This window comes from Microcaecilia unicolor, chromosome 1, assembly GCF_901765095.1.
Source record: "Microcaecilia unicolor chromosome 1, aMicUni1.1, whole genome shotgun sequence".
Classification (NCBI taxonomy): Eukaryota; Metazoa; Chordata; class Amphibia; order Gymnophiona; family Siphonopidae; genus Microcaecilia; species Microcaecilia unicolor.
The window spans coordinates 490,952,711-490,980,608 of record NC_044031.1 but is presented as its reverse complement, the minus strand read 5'-3'; the positions used below and the strand labels follow the sequence as shown (position 1 = coordinate 490,980,608).

General features: G+C 44.0%; 1 protein-coding gene across 6 annotated transcripts in view; it reads left to right on the top strand.

Moving 5' to 3' along the window:
• The window catches only part of RB1CC1 (RB1 inducible coiled-coil 1), a 387,073-nt gene extending 366,152 nt beyond the window's left edge, over positions 1-20,921 (top strand). For 5 of the 6 annotated variants that reach the window (XM_030214360.1, XM_030214376.1, XM_030214369.1 and 2 more), the window contains 3 exons: positions 6,087-6,223; positions 14,438-14,508; positions 19,965-20,921. In XM_030214360.1, coding sequence (XP_030070220.1) covers positions 6,087-6,223; positions 14,438-14,508; positions 19,965-20,042 — 286 coding nt within the window. In that variant the 3' untranslated portion in view covers positions 20,043-20,921. The remainder of the gene's footprint in view (positions 1-6,086; positions 6,224-14,437; positions 14,509-19,964) is intronic. The other variant, XM_030214384.1, reaches the window with a different exon arrangement.
• Positions 20,922-27,898: the final 6,977 nt, after the last annotated feature.

Sequence of the window (27,898 nt, the reverse complement as noted above, 5' to 3'; positions counted from 1 at the left end):
TCCTTCGGCCTCGGCCCTGAGGAAGCGACGGCTGGATTCTACGTCCTCCTCGTCGGTGCCGGGGAGCTCCGGTGACATGCTTTGGAAGAAATCGAAGAAGCATCGACACCGGTCGCCTCCCCGCGTCGGCACCGAGAGCTCTGGGTCGCCGAGGGAGTCGGCACCCAGCAGGCATCGGCACCGAGAGGACCGCTCACCCTCTGTTCAGGAGGATGTCGATGCGCTCCACTCTGGACAGCCCGGAACAGCCTCCCTCGCCCGGAACGGTTCTGACGTCGACGCCTGCATCGACCTCTTTGCCTTTCTCTGCAGCCGCTCTGAACGAGAGCCTCCGGGCCGTTCTCCCAGAGATTCTGGGAGAGCTGTTGCGGCCCTACCCCTCCGGTACCGGCGGTGCTTGCGCTCCGGTACCGTCGAGCGTGGCGCCGGCTGGCCCATCGCCCGGGTGAGGTCCCCGACATCACGCGGTACCGACTGCGGCCACCTCCCAGGAGGGCTCCCCGACTACGTCGGCGGAGGGAGCTTCGCCGATGCGGGCGAGGGAGTCTACCTCTCGACGCCCCCATCGTGGACGTGGCTCCACCGAGTCGAGCCGGGCGAGGTTGCAGACACAGGTTCGTGAACTTGTGTCTGACACCGAGGGTGAGGCCTCGTGGGAGGAAGAGGAAGACCCCAGATATTTCTCTGACGAGGAGTCTGAGGGTCTTCCTTCTGATCCCACTCCCTCTCCTGAAAGGCAGCTTTCCCTCCTGAGAGTCTGTCTTTCGCTTCCTTTGTCCGGGAGATGTCTACGGCCATCCCCTTCCCGGTGGTTGTGGAGGACGAGCCCAGGGCTGAAATGTTTGAGCTCCTGGACTATCCTTCTCCACCTAAGGAAGCGTCCACTGTTCCCTTGCACCATGTCCTCAAAAAGACATTGCTTGCGAACTGGACAAAACCTCTAACTAATCCCCACATCCCCAAGAAGATCGAGTCCCAGTACCGGATCCATGGGGACCCAGAGCTGATGCGCACCCAGTTGCCTCATGACTCTGGAGTTGTGGATTTGGCCCTAAAGAAGGCTAAGAGTTCTAGGGAGCATGCTTCGGCGCCCCCGGGCAAAGACCCTAGAACCTTAGACTCCTTTGGGAGGAAGGCCTACCATTCTTCTATGCTCGTGGCCAAAATTCAGTCGTACCAGCTCTACACGAGCATACATATGCGGAACAATGTGCGGCAGTTGGCGGGCTTGGTTGATGCTCTTCCCCCCTGAGCAGGCCAAGCCTTTTCAGGAGGTGGTCAGGCAGCTGAAGGCGTGCAGAAAATTCCTGGCCAGAGGGGTGTATGACACCTTTGATGTTGCGTCCAGGGCCGCTGCTCAAGGTGTGGTGATGCGCAGGCTCTCATGGCTGCGTGCCGCCGACCTGGAGAATAGACTCCAGCAGCGGATTGCGGACTCGCCTTGCCGTGCGGATAACATTTTTGGAGAGAAGGTCGAACAGGTGGTAGAGCATCTCCACCAGCGGGACACCGCATTCGACAAGTTCTCCCGCCGGCAGCCTTCAGCCTCTACAGGTAGAAGATTTTTTGGGGGAAGGAAGACTGTTCCCTATGCTTCTGGTAAGCGTAGGTACAATCCTCCTTCTCGACAGCCTGCGGCCCAGGCTAAGCCCCAGCGCGCTCGCTCTCGTCAGCAGCGTGCGCCTCAGCAAGGCCCCGCGGCTCCCCAGCAAAAGCAAGGGGCGAGCTTTTGACTGGCTCCAGCAGAGCATAGCCGACATCCAAGTGTCAGTGCCGGGCGACCTGCCAGTCGGGGGGGAGGTTGAAAGCTTTTCACCAAAGGTGGCCTCTCATAACCTCCGACCAGTGGGTTCTTCAAATAGTTCGGCAAGGATACACCCTCAATTTGGCCTCAAAACCTCCAAATTGTCCACCGGGAGCTCAGTCTTACAGCTTCCAGCACAGGCAGGTACTTGCAGAGGAACTCTCCGCCCTTCTCAGCGCCAATGCGGTCGAGCCCGTGCCATCCGGGCAAGAAGGGCTGGGATTCTATTCCAGGTACTTCCTTGTGGAAAAGAAAACAGGGGGGATGCGTTCCCATCCTAGACCTAAGGGCCCTGAACAAATATCTCGTAAAAGAAAGTTTCAGGATGCTTTCCCTGGGCACCCTTCTCCCCATGATTCAGCAAAACGATTGGCTATGCTCTCTGGACTTAAAGGATGCCTACACACACATCCCGATACTGCCAGCTCACAGACAGTATCTGCGATTTCAGTTGGGCACACGCCACTTCCAGTACTGTGTGCTACCCTTTGGGCTCGCCTCTGCGCCCAGGGTGTTCACAAAGTGCCTAGCTGTGGTAGCAGCGGCACTTCGCAGGCTGGGGGTGCACGTGTTCCCATATCTCGACGATTGGCTGGTGAAGAACACATCCGAGGCAGGAGCCCTGCAGTCCATGCAGATGACTATTCGCCTCCTGGAGCTACTGGGGTTTGTGATAAATTATCCAAAGTCCCATCTTCTCCCAGTGCAGAAACTCGAATTCAATAGGAGCTCTGCTGGATTCTCGGACGGCTCGCGCCTATCTCCCAGAGACGAGGGCCAACAACTTGTTGTCCCTCGTCTCGCGGGTGCGAGCGTCCCAGCAGATCACAGCTCGGCAGATGTTGAGATTGCTGGGCCACATGGCCTCCACAGTTCATGTGACTCCCATGGCCCGTCTTCACATGAGATCTGCTCAATGGACCCTAGCCTCCCAGTGGTATCAGGCTGCTGGGGGTCTAGAAGACGTGATCCACCTGTCCACGAGTTTTCTCGAATCCCTGTATTGGTGGACAATCTGGTCCAATTTGACTCTGGGACGTCCTTTCCAAATTCCTCAGCCACAAAAAGTGCTGACAACGGATGCGTCTCTCCTGGGATGGGGAGCTCATGTCGATGGGCTTCACACCCAAGGAAGCTGGTCCCTCCAGGAACGCGGTCTACAGATCAATCTCCTGGAGTTGCGAGCGATCTGGAACGCTCTGAAGGCTTTCAGAGATCGGCTGTCCCATCAAATTATCCAAATTCAGACAACCAGGTTGCCATGTACTATGTCAACAAGCAGGGGGGCACCGGATCTCGCCCCCTGTGTCAGGAAGCCGTCAGCATGTGGCTCTGGGCTCGCCGTCTCGGCATGGTGCTCCAAGCCACATATCTGGCAGGCGTAAACAACAGTCTGGCCGACAGACTGAGCCGGATTATGCAACCTCACGAGTGGTCGCTCAACTCCAGAGTGGTGCGCCAGATCTTCCAAGCGTGGGGCACCCCCTTGGTGGATCTCTTCGCATCTCGAGTGAACCACAAAGTCCCTCAGTTCTGTTCCAGGCTTCAGGCCCCCGGCAGACTGCATCGGATGCCTTCCTCCTGGATTGGGGGGAGGGCCTGCTGTATGCTTATCCTCCCATTCCTCTGGTGGGGAAGACTTTGTTGAAACTCAAGCAAGACCGAGGCATCATGATTCTGATTGCTCCTTTTTGGCCGCGTCAGATCTGGTTCCCTCTTCTTCTGGAGTTATCCTCCGAAGAACCGTGGAGATTGGAGTGTTTTCCGACCCTCATCACGCAGGACGAAGGGGCTCTTCTGCATCCCAGCCTCCGGTCCCCTGGCTCTCACGGCCTGGATGTTGAGAGCGTAGACTTTGCCTCTTTGGGTCTGTCAGAGGGTGTCTCCCGTATCTTGCTTGCTTCCAGGAAAGATTCCACTAAGAGGAGTTACTTCTTTCTGTGGAGGAGGTTTGCCGTCTGGTGTGACAGCAAGGCCCTAGCTCCTCGCTCTTGTCCTACACAGACCCTGCTTGAATACTTTCTGCACTTGTCTGAGTCTGGTCTCAAGACCAACTCTGTAAGAGTTCACCTTAGCGCAATCAGTGCATACCATTACCATGTGGAAGGTAAGCCGATCTCAGGACAGCCTTTAGTTGTTCGCTTCATGAGAGGTTTGCTTTTGTCAAAGCCCCCTGTCAAGCCTCCTACAGTGTCATGGGATCTCAATGTCGTTCTCACCCAGCTGATGAAACCTCCTTTTGAGCCACTGAATTCCTGCCATCTGAAGTACTGACCTGGAAGGTCATTTTCTTGGTGGCAGTTACTTCAGCTCGTAGAGTCAGTGAGCTTCAGGCCCTGGTAGCCCAGGCCCCTTACACCAAATTTCATCATAACAGAGTAGTCCTCCGCACTCACCCTAAGTTCTTGCCAAAGGTCGTGTCGGAGTTCCATCTGAACCAGTCAATTGTCTTGCCAACATTCTTTCCCCGTCCTCATTCCTGCCCTGCTGAACGTCAGCTGCACACATTGGACTGCAAGAGAGCATTGGCCTTCTATCTGGAGCGGACACAGCCCCACAGACAGTCCGCCCAATTGTTTGTTTCTTTTGATCCCAATAGGAGGGGAGTGGCTGTAGGGAAACGCACCATATCCAATTGGCTAGCAGATTGCATTTCCTTCACTTACGCCCAGGCGGGGCTGGCTCTTGAGGGTCATGTCATGGCTCATAATGTTAGAGCCATGGCTGCGTCGGTAGCCCACTTGAAGTCAGCCTCCATTGAAGAAATTTGCAAAGCTGCGACGTGGTCATCTGTCCACACATTCACATCTCATTACTGCCTGCAGCAGGATACCCGACGCGACAGTCGGTTCGGGCAGTCAGTTCTTCAGAACCTGTTTGGGCTTTAGGATCCAACTCCACCCCCTGAGGGCCCTGTTTGTTCTGTTCCAGGCTGCACTCTCAGTTAGTTGGTAAATTTTTTAGGTCAATTTCAGTTATGTCCTCGCCGTTGCGAGGCCCAATTGACCATGGTTGTTGTTTTGAGTGAGCCTGGGGGCTAGGGATACCCCATCATTGAGAACAAGCAGCCTGCTTGTCCTCGGAGAAAGCGAATGCTACATACCTGTAGAAGGTATTCTCCGAGGACAGCAGGCTGATTGTTCTCACATACCCGCCCGCCTCCCCTTTGGAGTTGTGTCTTCCCTTGAAGTGTATTGTCTTGCTACATACTGGACTGGCCGGCTCGAGCCGGTTTCGGGCGGGAAGACGGCCGCGCATGCGCGGTGCGCGCGGGCGCGCGAGGACTAGCAAAGGACTTTGCTAGAGAAGTTTTCGATTGGAGGGGCTGCCGAGGACGTCACCCATCAGTGAGAACAATCAGCCTGCTGTCCTCGGAGAATACCTTCTACAGGTATGTAGCATTCGCTTTATTGCAAGACCTGAAAAAAAATTTGAAAATGCCCTGTATCCTGGGTGTGCTTGAAATGGGCTTGCACACAGTAAAGTGCTAAGCCCATTTCCTAGCGTTCTTTAGTAGACATACCCCATAGTATGTTTGTTTGTTTGTTTAGATATTGGAGTTGAGAAGTAATGTAGACCCGGGGTTCCCAAACTTTTTCGATTTGCAGCACACTCCCCCCCCCCCCCCCCCCCCATATGGGTCTCCCTTTCCCTGTGATCCCCTCCTCTCACACCAGCACACCTCTGCTTCCCTGCAGCCTCCATCTCTCACACTAGCACACCTCTGTCTTCCCTAAATCCAGTGTCGCTTGCTGCCTTCTTGCAGGTTCAGGATTTTTACCGCTTCGTTTTTCTTCCCCTGCCGCCTCTGCAATGCTTGCAGCTTACATTTTCGGGCCATCCGTGATTCACACAGGCACTTTGGCGCCTTCCCAGTCTGCCGTTTCGGCCCTCTCTGATGCAACTTCCTGTTGTGAGGGCTGGACACGGCAGAGGGAAGTCCCCGCAGTGCCTGTGTAAATCGTGGACAACCCGAAAATGTAAGCTGCAAGCACTGAAGCAGGAAGCGGCAGATGCCGGACCTGCGGGAGGAGAAAGTAGGGAGCGATGCGCCATGGCGCCCCTGAAAGTTCGCTGCGGTGCACAAGGGTGCTGCCGCGCACAGTTTGGGAACCACTGATATAGATAGTATAACATAAATATGAACTTAAAGACAGGAGGCCTTATTCGCGTGGGCTTTCTCCATTTTGTTCCTTTGTCAGAAATCCTAATGGATATGATTTCTCATGTGTACACTTGTAATGAGTAAACTTTACAATTGTATTTCTTTTGCTTTCTTCAGCTTTCAGGTCGGAGATTTAGTACTCATTATCTTGGATGAACGACATGACAATTATGTATTATTTACAGTTAGTCCTACTTTGTACTTCCTGCATTCAGAGTCTCTTGCTGCACTGGATCTTAAACCAGGTGAGTACGGTAAGTGTCAACCAACTTTTACAAATTTTGAAACAATATCATAGGGGCAGCATTTATAAAGCTGTAATCTACATATGGTCATAAATAATGTCTCAAGTACAGGATATGTTTTTTGTATGATAATGTTGTTGCTTTGGTATAAGGGTAATCAGATTATTTTTGTCAGCTCATGGTTTTCCAGGACAGGGGGAAGACAGCTGCATAATGATACTCTTAACTTTAAAGTGAAAAAAACAAAAGAATGGTTAATTCCAATGTGCTAATTATTTTCAAATGCTGAATTCTAATACTTCTGGAGAAGCAGCCTAGTGATTAGAGCACCAAGCTGACGCCAAGGAATCCCAGTTGAATTCCCACTGCCAGTTCCTGTAATAATGAACAAGTGACTTAACTCCAAGAAAACAACAGGGCAGTCTATCTGCAGGATCCAAGATGTTGACACAAAATGCAGAACAGACGAAGAAATCTATATGAAGAAGAATAAATTCATCTTCGTATAGATTTCTTAATCTGTTCTACTTTTGTGTCGCCAAGTCACTTAACTCTCCATTGCCTCACATACAGAAGCCCTTCAAGGACAGGAAAATATCTACTGCACCTAAATGTAAACTCATCTTGAACTATTACTGAAAAGGCGTATACTAAATCCAAATCTTCTCCACCATCCAATTTTTTGAAGCAGCTGTAAATTTATACACGAGCACTTGTGTACTGCTGGGAGTCATTGCACAATTCTGTTTTATAAAGACACAAAGTTCCGTAAGGAGCCGCATAGTTTTAAGCAACAAGAAAGTGCATAAGTGACCTTTTGTAGAATGCAAAAAAAAAAAAAAAAACAAAATGGAATATACGCAGGATGCAAGGAACAAATCTTAAGGAAACTTAAGATCACTCAGGACATACGCATCCTGTTTCTCCTACATATGCACACAGCTCTGGAATGCATTACCAAAAGACCTGAAAACCACAAACAATTACCTAAACTTTCGAAAAACCTAAAGACTCACCTTTTCAAAAAGGCATAACCCACAGAACCAACATAAACATCGAGCAATGAAATACAATACCTAAACTAGGAAACTAACAATACTCAATCCCTCGCCGTACGATCCCACCCCTTTCAACCTGCTCGGGACAGATCACACCAGATCTATTTAATTATTCTATACACTCTGTATCTGTATTCACCCCAGAGTCTGTAACCACCTCTCCAGAATTATGTAAGCCACATTGAGCCTACAAATAGGTGGGAAAATGTGGGATACAAATATAACAAAATAAAAATAAAATACTTGCTAGTGTAAATGCTTTGATGTATACTTTGACAGTGGGTGTATGTATAAGTGAAGTTTGGGTGTAAAATATAGAATACTATAATTAATGGTGTGTTCATACATGTGTATTCACGTTTACTAAAAGTTGATATACTGGTTTAGGCAATATAGATCTCAGAACTTTACAAATTTAAATGTAAATAAAATAATTTAAGAAAAGGAACTACAAAATTGGATAAGAAAATATCTAACACATTCTCCCGGATCAATCATATCATGAACCAATAAATAAAACCACTCTAACTGCCTTGCAAGAAGTACAGCTATTCCTCCTGGAACAGCTTGCCAAAAGTTAACCTAACAAATGCATTTTCAATAAACTGTTAAGTTCTTCAAGCTTCCTTCAGTCCTTATATGCACAGGAAGGGTGTTCCATAAGGAAGGCGCCAACCAAAAAAAGTTGGATTCCTGCATTGATACCTATCCGGCGCAAGAGAGATGGGTTATCACCATCCTACTTTCATAACCTGATCTTAACTGTCTATTGGGTATGTAAGGGGAGGCTAAGCAGGCCAAATAATTTGAGATTTGATTATAATAGGCCTTATGTGCAAGAGTAAGCACGAATTCTGTATTTCACAGACACAATGAGAATAAATAAAGGAGTAATATGGTCCCTATGTCTTGCATTTCCTAACAGCCTAATAGTAGTGTTTTGCAAAGTCTGTAGACATTTCAAGCTACTATTAGGAAACCCAGCGTATACCACTTCCCATAGTCAAGTCAGGAAATCAACAATGTATGAATCAAAGAATGCAACACCTTATCATCCACAAGATATTTTAATGACCGTATTTGTCATAGAATTAAAAAAAGAGATGTCTGTATGAAATGCAAACCATAATCTATTGTCACTCCTAGATACCTAAAAGAGTCTACTACCTTTAATGGAGCACCCAATAATGTTGGGTCCACATTCGGCCAGCCCAATCGTCCAATAATCCAACAAGCTGTGGTTTTGGATACATTTAGAACCAAACAGTGTTCCTGCAGCTAGATTGAGACCTTCTCCACACACTTCTACAAGGAGGACAAATCTAAAATACAGCCAAAGATCTTAGGCAAGAGTAAGATGTTAACAGCGTGTATATATATGTGTGTATATATATATATATATACTAATTCCTGCATTTGAATTATTGAAGCGCCAGGGGGCTTAAAAAGATGTTAAATAATATGGGAGGCAAACCCTATGGCACTCCATAGTTAAGGCCAACAATTGTAGACATGGCTTTTTCTGATTAACTTTAAAAACTCACTAGCAAAAGATTGGAACCATTGTAGCACTGTACCTTGAATACCAATTGCATATAGTCCCTTTATTAATAATGAATAACCAATCAAACGTTGATGCTAGATATAGTGATACAGCTAATATTAATTGACCACTATCCAGGACAGAATGCTTTTCACTCAAACAAGCTGTCAAAATTGTCTCTGTACAGTGTCCCATATGGAAACCTGATTGTCTAGGATGTAATATATTAATTGCTTCTAAGAAATTGATTAGTTGTTTTAAAGCTATTTTCTCTAATAGTTTAGAAGGAAAACACAGATTTGAAATAGGCCTTTAATTATTGGCCAACACTGGATCCAAGAAAGAATATTTTTAAATTGGCTTGACTATTGTCTTCTTCTAGCCCTAAGGAATTCTGTAGTGTTAAACTTTGATTTATCATGGCCAATAATAAAAGTAACAGGACATTTTGTACATTTTATCCAAGAAGTAAGTTTTATTCATTGTTGTATAAACCATAGTTAAAGAAATTAAAGAGGGCAGCTGGAATAAGTTCCATTCTGCTGCCAAAGCTGAATTGTGGTTGTCCTCTATAAAAAACAAACAAACTGCAGATTACACTCTGTGTCACCAGATGGCAGTATAGATGATTGCAGCATTAAAATCTTAGAAGTGAAAGCCAGAACCGTGCAGTAAGTAGTTCAGTATATAGTAAGAGACAAAGGTACTCTCAGCTTCAGAGCATTGAGATGATAGTTGATGCCGTTTTCTATACTCCTCTTTCCTTTTTTTTTTCTTTTTTTTTATGTTAATTTATTCATTTCAAATTCTTATAATCAAGTAAAACTTGTACAAGAAAGTAAGTTATTTGCTATTAATTACAAATTCTGATTATGAAGAAATTAAATCTACCAATAACTGTCCTCAAGTCCACTACTTTGGATCCAAGAATACATAAGTGGAATTATTGTATATCAATACTATTATAGGAATTATAACCCGAGTGGTCACAAAGAGCCCTATTTACATTCCTAGAGCTTCGTCAACAAAAACATCAATGTAACATTAATATTGATATTAACTTATCCCCTCAGATCTCTTGGCTAGAAGAAATTCTGTGAGATGTGAGGGCTCGAAAAACACATATTTGGTTGACTGATATTGGACTACACATTTGCATGGATACCGTAAATAAAAGATAGCACCAATTTGAAGAACCCCTGGTTTTAAGTATTAAGAACTGTCTACGTCTTTTCTGAGTCTCTCTTGATACATCTGGGAATACCCGTATTTTAAGTCCCATAAAGTCTTTTGTCTTTGTTCTTTAAAAAAACATTTTCATCAACCATGTTTTATCCGACGTTAAATCAACAGAAGCCAATAAAGTAGAGGCAATAACTGTTTCTGAGTTCAAAGACTCTAAAATTGCTGATATATCTAAAGGAGAATCAGCATGTTCAGGAACCAATTGACCTCCTGTCGGTTTACTCGGCAGATAATATATTTCAGAAAAAGGGGGTATAGAGTCCTCTGGAACCCCAAGAATTTCTTTTATGTATTTCCTTAACATTTCCCTAGGTGTATTAGACCCAACCTTGGGGAAATTCAAAAATTGTAAATTGTTACGTCTCAGAGTATTTTCCACAGATTCAATTTTTCTCCGCATATTCATTGTATCTTTTATCATAGTAGCTTGTATTTCTTGCACTTTTTCAACATCTGTCTCCTGTGTTTCAATTTTCTCTGATAGTTTTTTAATATCAACATCAACTGATACTAATTTCTCCTTCAAAGTTTGAGTTTGAGAGTCCAAAGCCTGAATCTGAGGACATAAAACTTTTCCCAGATTGACAATTAAGGCCCAGAGATTATCAAGGGTAACTTCAGACGGTTTTTCTTCTAAGAAAGTAAGAGCAAATGGAGTCTGTACCTTCTGAGCTGGTAAAGTAAGAGCGCTCATCTCACCACCTGTAGCCAAGAGGTTTCCTGTAGATGTTCCTTGCACAGCTCCTCGGGAGTTCAAGCCACTTGAACTCCTTAAATCCTCCGTTTGTTGTTCCTGAGCCTCTAGTCATCCCATCTCAGCTGCCACCTCCTGGTTGGAGAGAGGAAGATGCCGATAATGGAGAACTAGCACTCTGTGGCTGCGGGGGAGGCACTCTATGGTCGGGGCTTAACGTGACCTCTAGCACTGGTGTCGCTTTGGGGTCTCCACTCACCCTAGGCGTCGCTAGCATGCCGCCAACCGACCTATTTGGCGCTTTGGTGCTCTGCACAAAAAGGTCCATAGGTCCAGCCATCGGGGCAGGAGGCCAATCAGAGGCTACCACGGAGGTCGATTTTCCCCTGTGCTTCGGCATTGCAAGATTGGAAGGAGGTAAAGAGCAGAGACTTCACCCACTCAAGGTTCAATCGGCCATCTTGGATCCCTCTTTCCTCTCTAGATATATGGTGTTCTTTTCTTTTTAAAATTATTTTAAGATAAACAACTGTCACGGAACGCTATCGCCCGCCTGGGTTTATCCCTGCAACCACTTAGAGGGTCTGTCCCTAGCACTGCTCAGGTCGGCCTGCACCTGGGCATTGCACTAACACCCTCCTCCCACCAACTGGATGAGTCTCCCACTCTCAAATTATCCCCAGTGATTTCTAGGTTACTGGGGCCACATTCCCAGTAGTCCCACAATTCCTAGAAAGCACCTACAGACCCAACACACAGACCACCAGGATTCTTAATCAGTCCAAACAGCAGAGTCAAAAAACTAAACAGGTTTATTGTCACAGCTTGAACAGTGAACAGAAAATGTGCAATCAGCAAAAAATAACAGGTAACTGAAATATGGATCAATTATAAAACCATCTAAACATTTGTTTACTTTCTGAAAAGTACCTTGGGAGATCAAAATATGATGCTCACAGATTATCAAATATAAGTGATTACAGGGCCTCAGCAAAGAGACCTGTCTCTCTCTTCTCCCTGGCTAAAACTGGGGCAAAAGCCAGTACATTCCAAATTAAATTGAGCTCCTGGGCCAATCGGAGCCCAGAACAACAAGTTTAAAGAGTATACTGCTCACAGTACTGTAGATCACTTCCTTACTGAGTGAAACTAAAAAGGGAGCATTCACTTTTCTATAACAGTTTAAAACAAAACATGCACCACCTGCTGGCCAAACTAGAGAAATATATTGCAGGAAAATATCCAATACATTTTACAGGCTTAAATCACACTGGGGCCCTTTTACAAAGCCAGGTAGGCGCCTACGTTCGCCCAATGTGTGCCAATTCGGAACTACCACCTGGCTACCGCATGGCCCGGGTGGTAATTTCATTTTATATGTGTGTCCAGTAGGCGCGTTGGAGCAGCGCTAACCGGGCAGTAATCAGCATTGTATGCACTTTAACGATTACTACCCGCATAACACGTGAGACCTTACTTCTAAATGAATGAGTGGTGGTAAGGTCTCAGGTCCAAAATGGATGCGCGCCAATTTTAATTTTGCCACACGTCTATTTTTGGCCCGAAAAAAGGCTTTTTTTGCAGGCATGCTGAAAAATGGACCTACGTGTGTCTAATACACGCGTCTACAATAGCGCAGGCCATTTTTCAGTGCACCTTAGTAAAAGGACCCCACTGTTTCTTCACAACCACTTAGATAACCTTGATATGCAGTAAGTATGTCAAGTATAATGAACTTGAACTGGTAAAATTGGAAATAAGTTGTGAGAAATAAGCTCTCTTAGCAGATTTTACTTGGGCATTATAAAGCTGTTGTAATTCTTTACATTGTCTTTACATTGGTTACATCATATCATCCCTTGTTCCTTCCCCCCACTGGCCACAGTTTCTGGATACAGTTTAAACCATTCACTGCTTCTCCAGCATGGCCTGATTCCTGGACACAGTTTTAAATCACTCACTGTTTCACCAGCATGGTAGTGTTCTGAACACAGTTCAAGTCACTCACTGTTTCCCCAGCATGGCACCACTTCTGCACACAGTTTAAATCACTCACTGCTGCCCCAGCATGGTATGACTTCTAGACACAGTTTAAATCACTCACTGCCTCCCCAGCATGGCATGACTTCTGGACATAGTTCAAATCACTCACTGCTTCCCCAGCATGGCCAGGTTCCTGGACACAGTTCAAGTCACTACCTGTTTCTCCAGCCAGGTCTGACTTCTGGCCACAGCTGAAATCATTCACTGCTTTACAGCACGGCACCTCTGTCCCCCTTGAGTGGAACAGCTGCTTAACTTTTCCTCCAAGGTTTCCCCAGCCTTGAAGAAGGTTTGTTATGAAGCCTTTCAATTTCTTCCCTTGTACCTGAGCTAGAGCAGCAATCTCCATGGGCTCACTTCCCCAGTCATCTTGGGCTTGGATCTTTTTCTCCATCTCCCATTCCATGGGCTCCTCTCCCTTTATGGTCCCCAGCTGGCCCTCTCCCTCCTGATTATTCCTCCTCAGCCAATCCCCCTCCTCTCCCTCGGGATCCTGGGACTTGTAGTTCCCTTGCTGCTCCCTTTGCTTGCCCCCAGGGCTTTGCAGGGGTTCTTGGGAACTGTAGTCCTCCCTTCTCCAGCTCTTGGGAAACTTATGTCTCTGTGGGGTCGTGGCTTCCCAGCCCCTAGGATCCTGGGACTTGTAGTTGGTATCCCGGGTATGAAACCTACCCATCTTGCTCCTCTCACGGATCCCTTCTTCCCTGACCCTCAGGGGTTCCTCACAATGTGTTGAGGTAGTAAATTCCATAGCTGGGGACAAGACTCTCTATGGGTTGGTTTATCTTTTACTACTTAAGGTATCTGCACTGCATCCAGCTTTCAGATCTCTTCTCCAACAGGGAATGTCTGTAGCAGCAGCTCACTCTATGTTCTTTTCTGACAGACGATCAAGATTAGGTCTCCCCAATGACCAATTCCCTCTTCCTTCTGGGCACTATTTGCCTGTGCTTGTTTCTCCTTCCCCCTAGCCCTTAGAGCAGGAGGCCAAACTTCCAGTGGGCCCCAGAGGAATGGGTAATCCACTTACTGTTGTTCTACGTACCTCCTCCTGGGGGAGAAAGAAATCTTCGTAGTTGAACCCTGTCAGGGACAAGAAGACAAGGTTCCTCCCTTAACTCACTGTTTTATACTCTCCCTCAAAATCTCAAGCTTCAATGCTGTTTGATCACTTTCTCAGAATAGATCGCCTCCCATTCAGATTTGATTGGCACCTCTCTGGAGCAGGGGATTAGAATCTTCTTCCTGCAATTGCATAAGAGAGAGCATTTTGGCAGCCTGCTTCACTAGAAAGATTAGTGACAATCATTCAGAGTCTATAGATAGACTGAAACCATAGGAATGAAACATAAAGCCACTGAGCATTTAATAAATTTATGAAACTAGCAGTTACCATATAAACAAGCATTGTTCAATTGATGTTTTTTATATGTGCTTATTGTAGGATGTTTTGTACTTTTCTGTTTTGATATGTTGATTATTGTATATTTACATTATCTTTTAATGCATATGCATGATTATAAATGCATATTTTGAAAGTATAGACACTTTTTGTTGAATAACGTGATTGGACATTATTGTCTGGTATGTTGTATACCTTCATATAAAGAATTGATTTAAAATGTAATTTCTTTTAATAGCTACAGGTACATCTAGAAGGCCTTGGGTATTAGGAAAAGTAATGGAAAAGGAGTATTGTCAAGCAAAAAAGGTAAGGAAATATATACGTTATAATTATAAACAATAGTAGTAACATGAATATTTTAGTACTGCAGAGAGCTCTATAATTTTGCAAATTGAGAGAAGCCTGTTTCAGCTAGTGTCACTGAGTGGAGAGAATGTAGGGATCTGAGGAACAGACCTAGTGCTTTAGAAGGGAACTCAGATGAAAATTTCAGCTGAGCCAGAAGTTTTCGTATGATGGATTTTACTGGTCTGTCCAGTCACGATAAAATCATTATGCTATGCGTCTAGTCAGAGCAGCAGAAACATAATAAATGCTAGATGATAAACATCAAAATGGCCTATTTAGTGCATCCATGTCATATTCACTTTTTTTTGGTAGATCCCAATTCCATTACGTAGATTCCAATTCCATTACGTAGATTCCCACTATTCCAGAACCTTTGGGATAGTTGTGTCCATCAACCAGCAGGTGGAGATAGAAAACTGAAAAGTGAGCTGAGACATACCTCTCTTGGAATCCAGTCCAGCTCCTATTTTCTGTCTCCAGCAGGTGTTGTATAAATGGAGTCAGGATTTACTGTCTGCAGGTTTATTTCCAAGAATGATGATTATTGTTACACCTATTGTAAAAGATCCTAAAGAATCCAGTGGTAAGGTGTCTAACTATAGACCAGTTGTCTCCATTCCCTTTTTTGTTAAACTTATGGAAAGGTTAGTTTGTTTTCAATTGAATGGGTATTTCTTAAGACATTTTACATTTTACTCAGTCAGGTTTTAGACCCTGGAATAGCACTGAGACAGCTGTGATCTCAATGCTAGATAAAGCTTGGCACTTATTGAGTGTGCTTGTTTTACAATTGACCTTTCCTCAGAGTTCAACTTAGTGAATTATGATATTTTGCTTTCTAAATGTAATCATATTGTAATAACTGATGTGGAGGAGCATTTTCGATATGACGTCTAAGTCCGACTTTGGATGTTTTGTGCAAAACATCCAAAATCCAAATAAGAAAGAAGGTCATATTCAAAAAGAAAAACATCTATCTTTTTTTTTTTTTTTTTTTTTTAAATACTGTTTCGAACAAGGTTTTCGGCTTTGGGCGTTTTGTTTTTTGGTCCATTTTTGAAGGAAAAAAAAAAACGAGTAAGTGCAAAATGTAGAGATTCATGTAGGAGGAGCCAGCATGTTTAGTAGACTTGTCCTCCAGACCTCCCAGGAGAGCAGTGGGGCACCCTAGAGGGCACTTCTGTGCTCTTCATAAAAATGCTTCCAGGCGTACACCTCACCTGTGCTCCCTTATCTTGTCTTCTGAGCCCTCCAAAATCCATCCAAAACCCACTACCCCCACTGTACACCACTACAATAGCCCTTATGGGTGAAAGGGGCACCTATATGTGGGAAGAGTAATGTTTTGATGAAGTTTGGGAGGGGTCACAGTTTCCACCAAAAGTGTAGCAGGTAGAGGGATATAGGAGCCTGAGTCCCCCCACTCCATAGTGCACTGCACCGACTACTACACTACTCCAGGGACCTGCATGCTGCTCTAATAGACCTGACAAACATCTGAGGCTGTAATAGAGGCTGGTAAGTCATATTTTTATTCACATCTTTGGGGAGGGGGTGGGAGGTCACCCCTGATTCCCTCCAGTGGTCATCTGGTCATTTAGGGAACCTTTTTGTGCCTTCTCCGAGGACAAGCAGGCTGATATTCTCACGTGTGGGTGACGTCACGTCTGCCCCTGGAGGATTTTCAGCAAAAATCTGTAGAAGCCTGTCAAAAGTGTGTTCAAATCACGAAGAGGTGTGTCGGGGTTATGGCATGCCTAACACCTGGACGTTTTGCAGCTATAATGGAACAAAACAAAAACGTCCAGGAATAAAACTAAGACATTTTGAGGTTTCAATTTACTGTTTCAAGTTTACCTCATTTATTGTATTTGTTTATTCTTGGTTATATTACTATTGTTATGCTGTTATCAAAATTGTAATTTTTATGTTAAACTGTACCTGCTGTACACTGCCTCAGGTGAATCTCTTCATAAAGGTGGTTAATAAATCCCAATAAATAAATATAGGTGACATTTGCAGACATAAGGTCTTTTGTAGTGGTGTACAGTTGGGTACAGTAGCATTTTGGTGGATTTTTGAGGGTCCCCGTACAATATAAGGGGGTAACGATGAGATGTGTACACATAAGTGAAGTCCACTGCAGTGCCCCACTAGTCTGCTGGGTTGTCTGTTTGGCCAATCTACTAAGCATGCAGGCTCTTCTTACATCCTAATGGCTTGATTTTGTGCGTTTTTCACGGGCATTTTTTTAAATTGTCCTAAAAGATAGATGCACTGAGCAAAACAATATAAAGCAACTGGCCATTTTAAAGATAGCCATTTTCAAACCTGAAAAATGTCTATGTTCGCTACGTTATTTTTGGGCGTGTTCCGCAAAAGTCCAAAATCAGATTTAGATGTCACATCGAAAATGCATTTCCACGTCATTTTTTTTCAAGTTTTCCCAGTTGTCTGGCTTCTTGAATATTTCTTCTTTATTTGGTTTTACTGTGTCTCTTTTTCTAACCATGTCATTGAAGCAGGTCCTCAGCTTCAGTTTCTGCCCCAAATGTACACATCCATTACTGACTATCGCAAGTTTATTAGCTAAGGAATCCCATCAATGACAATGACTACTTGTCTTCAAAGAAAGCAAAGTCTCTAACCTTTAGCAGGTTTTCTCTTTAAACAGGTGTTGACCACAATTGCATAGGGTGGTCAGTCGAAAACAGGCCACCAACAGCAGGCACCAAGGTCAGAGAAGGAGAATAAAGGGAGATGCAAGATGGGTGGGGCCGAAGAAAAGGTACAGGAGAAGGGAACAGCTAAGAGGTAGGAGTTAGGTTTGAGGTGGGAAAGGGTTAAGAAAAAGGGGTGAGGGTGTAGGTAGATGCAAGTAGGACAAATGGGAGCTCAGGGGGGGTGGGATAATGGGTGGAGACTTGGAGCTGAAGTAAGGGTGGATACTCATGTGCCTCACTGTTATGCTTACTACTTCAGCCGTTCTCACATCCCACCCACTCCAGAGAGATTGCTAGGAGATGTAGGGACACCATGTTGCAGCATAGGGGTCTAGCCAAATAGAACACACAACAGTACATTATATACAAGAAAGTGTACAGTAGTCAAGGTGAAAGTATTTTGTCATGTATTAACAGTGAAACTGAGGATGTTAAGGATTTGTGCACAGACTCTCTCTTTTATATGTATGGGGGTCAATGCCAGAGAAACATAAGGCCAGTGGTGCTTATCCCCAAACTGTGATGGAATGGGGCATATAGAAACCAAAGAGATGTGTGATAAATGGATGACGGAGAAATGTTGCTTTTATGGCAACACTTCTACTATCTGTGCTTAACCAGGACAAACTTAGACTGTTGATTGCTGTGGAGGCAGTTGGAGCTGTGTAACTCTAAAGGCTAGAGTGGAGGAGTGGCCTAGTGGTTAGGGTGGTGGACTTTGGTCCTGGGGAACTGAGTTTGATTCACACTTCAGGCATAGGCAGCTTCTTGTGACTCTGGGTAAGTCACTTAACCCTCCATTGCCCCATGTAAGCCGCATTGAGCCTGCCATGAGTGGGAAAGTGCGGGGTACAAATGTAACAATAAAAATGATTTAGGCAGACTATGTGGTGAAGATAATATATAGGGGAATATGTATTGTAAATCAATTTCCATTGCACGTTTGTTAAGAGCACTATGCTGCTGCTTCCTATTGATTTCATGTCATGTATTGTTATTTGACTCTGATATATTTGAAGGGGGGGGGGCAGGGCAGTGAGGGTCATAGAAGTTGCCAAGTGCCGCTTGCCATGTTTGTATAGTTTACTTGTCATGCAAGCCCTCTCACTTCCTCTTTTAAAGGTTTTCTCCCTAGTCAAATCTCTTATTAAAACTGAGTGGTGTAGCTGGACCACAGTAGCCTGGGAACTCCCCTATGTGTGTTCTGTCGGGGGTTAGTATCCGTTTATTGAATTACCAGATAAATTATATGAACACTCCGTTAAGTCAGGTCACTAAATATATCCAGTGACATTTAACTAGGTAACTTCTCTAGTTATCTTAATGACAGTTTTCAGATGCTAACATTTGTCTGGGTATTTAGGTCTCTACCTCTGGTTGACACCAGGCATGCAGAAGAGATCATCCACAGAAAATGGAGGACCACTCTGTCCCTCGACAGTAGAACAAACAAACCAGAGTAAGGTAGATAGGATCTTCCAAAGGACACACGGGAGATGCAATAATTCTTATGTGTAAAAATTTATTGAAATACATCAGAATTATTGTGTCTCCCGCGTGTCCTTTGGAAGAGCCTATCTACCCTACTCGGGGCCGCCGAGAAACAGAGCCAGGCCCAGGGCAGGGCCAACAGAGCTGGGTGTGGCCCCCGCCTTGTTCGGGCAGACGCTGCCCCCTTCCCCTTCCTGTATTCTCTTCTCTTCCCTCTGAGCATTAAGAACACAATCAAAAATAAAACAAATTACTTCCTTCCACAAGTCTTCTGCAGTAGCTGGAGCACACACTGCAGGCGCCTCTCAGCTATCAAGGCACATTGGTTCCAGGGATGAGGGGCCGCAGGGTGCCCTTGTCCAAAAAAGAAAAGAGGCGGGGCTTGATGCAGGGGCGGGGCCCACAGCTTATTTATTGCAGCTAGGGAAAGGTGACTGAGGCGTCTTGTTTGAATCTAGAGCTGGGGGCTGACATAATTCGGTCTGTCACTCTTGCTGCTCCTGTGTGCCAGGACCCGGTTTATTGCATTAACGCAACTACCTGGGTCCCGACACACAGGAACAGGTGAGAGATAGACAACAACGCTGCCCCCCCCCCTAGGGTGCCAGGCCTGGGGAATCTTGTCCCACCCCTCTCGGCAGCCCCAACCGTACTCTTTGGTTTGTGTGACACCAGGCATGGTCATATGATCCACTTGTATAGCTAGTGAACTGCTATCTTCAGATAGTATCAGTTAAGATAAACAACTTTACTTGGTCCATTAATTTTCATGTTTAATACTTATTTGGGAGGGTAAGAAAGTACCTATTTTATGAAAACATCTAGGTACTCTTATTGTGTCTTCATAAAGTACTAAGCGTAAACCAGCAGAAATAATGGCCAAATTGAAGCCATGGCCATTTACTACTACTACTTACTACAGCAGCTCAGGTCTATAGATCTCTGGAAAACAAAGGTAGCATCAACATGTGAAATTTCTGAAACGTCCTGTAAGTTTCTGGATTGCATATGTTTGTTTAATATTCTGTTCTAGGATTAAATATATCTGAAAGAATGTACACACAAATGCACATAGAAATTTTGAATATTAGTCTCTAGATTGTTGGAAATGAATTTTATTAAGTGTTTAGTATGGGCAAACCAGTCAATGAATGCATTCAGTTGAAAGCTAAATAAAGGTGTTTTGTTTTTCTCTCTCAGGCACAGAACAGATTTAAAGTTCCCTTGGGTACAAAATTCTACAGAGTAAAAGCAGTGCCATGGAACAAGAAAGTATAACATACATTGGAAACCATGCAGATCATCCTATCACATTTTTTTTTTCTGGCTCATCCTGTCGTAATCATCCAAAGCTCAAAACAGGCCATTGTTTTAAGCTCAGGTCAGCATGGCAGTATGTTTCCCTGAAGTTCTACATTTACTTTTTAAAAAGAGTTAAATTTTGAGAAACATCAATTTCATCTGAATCCTAGACCTGTTAATTTTTTTCCACATAATTTAGAAATGTGGACCAAATGTGTTCATTTTCCCTGTGCATCATGGTTTACAGACCATGTTATTGCCTGTTAAATATACATTAGCTTGTATTTTGATGTTAAATGTAAGTTGCCATTATTACCAGCATTTGTCCTTTTGTGAAACCATTATCAAAGTGCTTGCACACTTTAACACATTATTTTCTGTATAAATTCCGTCATCTATCTGGAGAGGAGTGTTCATGGCATGCGGATAATCCTATAATTTTCTCCAACATCAGTTTACCTCTAGCTGAATAAAATAACTACTGCAGTTTGTTTCCTTATATTATGACCCTCAGATGTTTTGAAAGACATGCAAACTGTAATTTGACAGACTGATGTAAAATCAGTCTCATAAACTGCAATCCTCAAATGCACTTTCAGTGGATGGTGTAGATTCTGAAAGGAAGAATGTGTGCTGTTGAGACTTGAAAAGCAGCACGTAAGCCTTCCTAGCAAAACAGAAGTCTTGTATTATTTGTTTAGAAGAAAAATTAAAAAAATCATATTGATGAAATTGTATTTTATGGATGAGTTTCAGGAAAAAAAACTCAGTGTACATTAACCATACAAAAGTCATTTAAGTAACAAATTATTGTATTGTAAAAGACATGTAGAATTTTAAAACAATAAAGATTTGAACCTGTACATGTTTGAAAATTATTTGTACCAGAAAAATGATTGAGTTAGCACAAGTTTGAAAATTGCAAGCAGTACAACCAGTCTTTCAAGACTTGAAGCTTAACATGACTATTCCTACAGCATTTATAAACATTTATAATTCAGTCACTCTTTACTATGAGCCCTGTTTACTAAGGTTTGCTAGTGATTTTAGCGCACGCTAATGCTGAGACACCCATAGGAATATACGGGTGTCTCTAACGTTAGCACATGCTGTTTAGCATGCGCTGAAAATGCCAGCGCACCTACAGCGCAGCTTAGTAAACAGGGCCCTATGCTTGCTTCCTTCTTCATTACAATAGGGTTTTGTGTTTGTAGATGTACAAAAGGCAGCACGAGGAAAACTAAATATCAATGTGGGAGGAGAGTTTGTAGGGGAATGTGGAAAAAAAAGGTCGGAGTTGGAGATATGTGAAAAAGTGCATGCTTCTAGCAACAAAGATCACCAAGGGAGAGGAACTAAGGAAAAAAATATAAGACTTAGGGCCCTGTTTACTAAACCACGCTGTGGGCGCACAAACATTTTAGCGCACGCTAGAGACACCCATAGAATATAATGGGTGTCATCATTAGCGCATGCTAATTTTTAGCATGTGCTAAAAAGTAATCGCAGCTTAGTAAACAGGGCCCTTAGTGAAAAATGCTATTCAGTACAGCTCTGTTAAGCCAAATACAAATAATGGGCATTGAACTTTAACATAACAAATAATAAAAGAAGCAATGCAAAATCAGAGATCAGGTGTTTATTTCAGTAGGATTTAGCACAGTAGATCCCTGGATTATTCATATTTGAATTTAAATCACTATTCGGCCAAATACAAATAATGTATTTGGGGTATTATTCAGGACCAGATGAAATTGAATACGAGTATTTGGTACAGCCCTAATAAAAATTGTATATTTCTAATAATTACCCTAACCCATGTATATTACCCTAACCCTTATCCATTGCCAATAAAAAAATTCTAAACTGATTTTGTCCAGTTCAATTAAAATGCATTTCAAAAAAGTTCTCTCCGCAAGTGTTGGCATTTACAGAAAGGATATCCAATTTCCTTTGATCTATTAAAAAGAAATATTCCCAATATATGTGCTGAATATACCTAACTGTTAATTTCCCAAAAAATTGTACACAGGCATATGCTAGATACATGAAAGCATACAAATTATTTTTCTAATTTCTAAATTTGGTCAGTAACTAAGGTTGAAAGCTTTGTGCTTCTGCTGATATTTTTCAAACTGACTTTATCCATTTTTCTGTATATATTATCATGCATCTATTATATACGCACGGAGAGAAAAACAGATAATATAACAATTTGCAACTTCCTTTCTGAAATGGATATTAACGAGATAAATATTCTATCAGCGATAGCAATCATTCTATAGGCTTTTACAGATATCATGATATCACAACTGAGAATTATGTGGTCAGGATTGTTTGTTTGTTTTTTTTTCTATTTACATATTTAAAACATTATAAGATTCCAAAATCTCATTGTGACTTTCATCTCCCCCATTAGTTTTATGTTTTTCTCTTTACATTTTTCTCTTCAGTACCTCTTCTTTTCTTATAGATCTTTCAAAAATCCCTTTCTTATACATACTTGTATCTATTTTCTATGGAATCTCTTCCACCCATACTTTTTTCTCCAATGTGCTCCTTCTGCTGTGCTCACCTGTTTCCTGTACTTGCTCTCTTCCAGTGCATCTTCTCTGTGGCCCTTCCCTTTAAATTATGTTTTTTCATAGTTCCCATTTGTATTGGTAGGACAGGGCATAAAGCTGCAATTAGGAGAAGTTTCTAACTTGTAATTATAATATTACTTTTAATGTAAATTTATGAATTAATTTACAAGAAGGTATTTGTATTTGAGTTGCAAAAGGAATCAAAGATTGGTTGAGGTTTTATTTTGGGTAATTTCAGATAGAAAAAGGGATCAGAGTCCGTTTACACGTGCAGGTTAGAAGGGGTTATATTTGATAGTAGGTGAGCAAGAGAGATCTCATCTTTTCTAGGGATCAGATAGATTTTTAGTAAGTGTCTCAGGAAAGAGAACTGAAGTTAGGATAATTTTCAGCTATAACCTAGCCTTCTGGATTGTGGCTGACAGTTATTCAAAAAAAAATCTGACTAAAAATATCCTATGAAAATTCCTTTATTAAATATGTAGACAGTAAGAACTACAAATAGATTATGTTCCTGCACCAAATGTGCTGAAAATCACTTTGAGTTAACATTTGAAATGTTTTTTTTTTTTTAATCCATACCTACTTTTTGCTGCTCAAGTGTTGAATGCAGTTCTCTGAGGACAAGCAAGCTGCTGCTTCTCACATGTGGGTTGTCGTCCACGGCGGCCCAGGAATCGGCAAACAAATTTTGCAAGCAAAATAAAAATCAAAGTCTTTCGGGAAAGTTCCATCGCGCGGGCATCGCGAACGACTTCCCACCTGCCGCAAGAGCGTGCCTCTTTATTTTTTCTCCGCGGTTAGGTGCGGCAGTGTTTTTCCCTTTTTTTGTGCTTTTTCTTTTTTGGCACAATCGCGTCATTTGATTTCACCGAAGCTGTTTTTTCTTCCATGTCATCGAAGACACCCAGCGGCTTCAAACGGTGCATCCGGACCATCTCAGGTACAGATACCCATGCTTGGTGTATCCACTGCCTTGGGCCCAACCATAGCCCAGCTGCTTGTAGTCTTGTGTCTTCGTATGAAGAAACGGACCCGTCTCGAGAGGCCCAACGAGAGAAACTTTTAGGGGCTCAGTCCGGTCCTTCAACGTCGACATCGACAGGAGCATCGACATCGAGGAGAGAGATAATAGCTGCTGAGAGACCAACTCGCACTGGGAGCAATGAGGCGTCGATTGGGTCTCCACCTGTCTCGAGGCCCCCCCGGGACCAACCTTCATCGCACCTGGCCCCAAGGAGACGTGAGGATTCCACTTCCTCCTCGGTACCGAGGAGTCTCGATGACAGGAGTCGAACGAAGGCTAAGAAGCATTGTCATCGTTCTCCTTCAACACACGGTACCAGAAGCTCCGGGGCGTTGAGAGAGTCAGCACCCGAGAAGCGTTGGCGCCGAGAGGACCACTCCCCCTCGGTACAGGAGGTGCCGATGCGTCTGTCACTTGGCAGCCCGGTACCTGCTCCTGAGCCTCCACAGATTCTGACACTGCCTGTTCCACCGACCCCTTAGCCTTCTTCAATGGTGGCTCTTGACAAGCGTATCCGGGCCTTGTTTCCAGAACTTCTGGAAGGCTTACTGCGACAATCAGCTTCGGTGTCGGGGGTGCTTGCGCCTTCTGTGCCATCTGCTGTAGCGGTGTCTGGCCCTTCTCCTGTGGTGAGGTCTACGATTGCGGTGCCGCCACCCAGGTTGACTCCCCTTCAACGTCGATGGAAGGAGCTTCACCGCAGTCGGATCGGGCGTCGCCTTCTCGACATCACCACAGAGGACATCGTTCCTCGGCATCAAGGCAGGTCCAGTGTCAGAGTACCTTGACACAGGTAGTGTCTGACACTGAGCAGGAGCGCTCATGGGAATCGGAGCAAGATCCCAGGTACTTCTCTTCTGATGAGTCCTTTGGGATTCGCTCTGACCCTTCTCCTCCGCTTGAAAGAAGACTATCTCCACCCGAGAGTCTGTCTTTTTCCTGCTTTGTCCAGGAAATGGCTACGGCTATTCCCTTCCCTGTTGAGGATGAGCCCAGGACTGACATGCTCGAGGTCCTGGATTATTCTTCTCCACCTAAAGAGGCTGTGACAGTCCCTCTGCATAAGGTACTGAAGGAAGTCTTTATGCAAAACTGGTCCGCCCCTCTGTCTGGCCCTGTGGTTCCCAAGAAATCTGAGTCCCAATGCCGGATCCACGGTGAACCCCACAATTCCATGGTGGTGGGTTCTGCTCTCAACAAATGAGAGGAAGCCCATAGGAATTGAATGGGCTTCCTCTCATTTGCCACATAGAGAATCGGTAGCGCAGCTTTATAAAAGACCCCTAATAGTTTTTTTGAAATGCCCATTCCATGCCCATGGCCATGCCCCCTTTTCAACTGTGCGCATTAGAATTTATGTGCAATGCATTGTAGAATACGTCTAGCAAGTTGTGTGTGCAGATTCTAATTAAAGACAATTAGTGCCATTAATTGGTTAAGTACCAATTATCGGTGCTGATTGGCTTCTTAGTTAAGTTATGCATGCAATTTGGCCATGCAGTCAAATTAGCGCACACAACTTAAGGCACCATATATAGAATTTGGGGGTTAGTGCTTACTAATCAGGAGAGTGTTTCTGATGTTATAGTAGGTGATCATCTGGCATCCAGTGATCACCAAATGGTGTGGTTTAATGTTAAAATAGATGTGGAGAGGGTTCATTCAGAAGTGAAGGTTCTAGACTTCAAACAAATTAATTTTATTCAGATGGGGGATTACATCAAGGAATTGCTGTCTGGATGAGAACTTCTGGAAGAAGTTGGAAAGCAGAGGGCAAAACTGAAAGGAACTATTATAAGGGCAACAAACCTTTTTGTAAGGAAAGGAAAGTAAGAGGAAAAGGAAGCCACTTTGGTTCTCAAGAGTAGTAGCTGAAAAGCAGAAAGAGGAAGACAGGCGACAATATCTGGAAAACTAAGAGAAGCTGGTAGTCTAGTCAGGGAAGCAAAGATGCAAATAGAAGAAAAAATAGCCTGTACAGTAAATTAGGGGGGGGAGGGGCACCAGACATTTTTTAAATATGTTAGTGATAGGAGGAAGTGCAAAAGTGGCATTGTGAGACTCAAAGGAGAAGGGGAGGAACATGTAGAAGCTAAAAAAGATAAGGTGGAATTGCTTAAATAGTTCTGTTCTATGTTCACAGCTGAAAGGCTAGGGGCAGGACCATAGAAAACACACACAAATAGGAATGGAGGAGGGATGGTGTCCCTGAGCGATTTTCAGAGGACTGTGTTCATAAGGAGCTGGCTAAATTAAAGGTGGACAAAATGATGGGGCCGGATGGCATACATTCAAGGGTACGAAAGAACTAAGGGAAATTCTAGCAGCTCCGCTGGCAGACCTTTTCAATGCTTCTCTAAAGTCGGGAAAAGCAGATGTGGTCCCTCTCCACAAAAGCAGAAGCAAGGAAGAGGTTGGGAACTACAAGCCGGTAAGTCTAACTTCTGTGGTAAGTAAATTAATGGAAATGCTTTTAAAACAGAATAGTAAAGTTTTTGGAATCCAATGGATTATAGGACATGAGGTAACATGGTTTCACTAGAGGAAGGTCTTGTCAGACAAATCTGATTAATTTCTTTGAGTGAGTAACCAGAGAGTTGGATCAAGAGAGAGCACTTAATACGGTGTATTTAGATTTTAGCAAAGCCTTTGACACAGTTCCACACAGAAGACTCATAAATAAACCAACAGCCATCATTATGGGTCCTAAAGTGATTGACAGGGCTTGGAACTGGTTGAGTGGAAGGTGACAGAAAGTAGTGGTACATGGAGCTCATTGTGACTAAAAGGATGTTACCAGTTGTGTGCTGCAAGGTTCTGTTCTTGGGCGAGTTCTGTTTAACATTCTTTTAAGCAATATTGCTGAAGGGCTGCTGGTAAAGTTTTCTTCTTTGCAGATACCAAAGTCTTTAATAGGGTAGACACCTCTGTTGGTGTGGATAACATAAAGAAGGACTTAGCGAAGCTAGAGGAATGGTCTGGAATTTGGCAGCTTAGATGTAATACTCAAAAATGCAGGTTCATGCATTTGGTCTACAAAAACCCAAGGGAACAGTACAGTTTATGGGGTGAAGAAATTCACCATCTAGCTTTCGCTGTCGCTTTTTCTACCTGTTTGGCCACCTTAAAATCATCATATATGATCACATGAAGACCCACTCGTAAGTAGTATACTATCCACCTTATAATCGAAAGAGAAAAATGCCCATATTCCGACCTAAATCGGGAGATGGACGTCTTTTTCTCGCGGGCGCCCAAATCGGTATAATCGAAAGCCGATTTTGGGCGTCTTCAACTGCACTCCGTCGCAGGAATGAATAAAGTTGACGGGGGCATGTTGCAGGCGTGGCAAAGGTGGGACTGGGGCGTGGTTATCGGCCGAGGAGAGATGGGCGTTTTTAGCTGATAATCGAAAAAAGGCGTTTTTACCGCGATTTTGGGTCACTTTTTTGGACCCTTTTTTTCACGAACAAGTCCAAAAAAAGTGCCCCAACTGACCAGATGACGACTGGAGGGAATCGGGGATCACCTGCCCTGACTCCCCCAGTGGTCACTAACCCCCTCCCACCAAAATAAAACCCACTTCACAAACTTTTTTTCCCAGCCTATATGCCAGCCTCAAATTCCGTACCAAACCTCCATGACAGCAGAATGTGCTCTATCCTCTGACAGCCTTTCCCTGGTTCTGATGTGGGTCTCGGGTGATTGTGACACCTTTTCTGTTAAGGGCACTGCAGAGTCACATCAGCAATGCATTGTGGTGGGTGTAGGGTATTGGGCTCCGTGATTCCATTAGCTTGTGTTAAATGCTCATGATGTTGGTAGTTGGTAGGCTCTACTCCCATGGTGCTTTTCCCTCTGCTTACTGGGTCAGAGTGTGCCCTGTTTTGTTTTCCGTAGTCCATGAGGTAGTAGCCATTTTTGTAAGCCAGTTTTAGATCCTGTTCATGTGTTAGCCACGTTATAGCACTTAGTTCTTACCTTGAATGTTGCTGAAAGAGGGCATTGTACACCATTCTGCCAGCTCGGACCTACTGCTAATCTTAGAACTAGCGAGACTTGTTGCCAGTGGGGCACAACCTCTGATCTGCAGTTAACTGTGAGTAAACGTGCTTATTCAAATAAAGAACGTTTTCAGCGAGAGTAGTCTTCAGGTGTCAACTGGTGTGCCAAGGTTATACAGCAGCAACAAGTCCTGTCCCTGGAGCACTTTTAGTGGG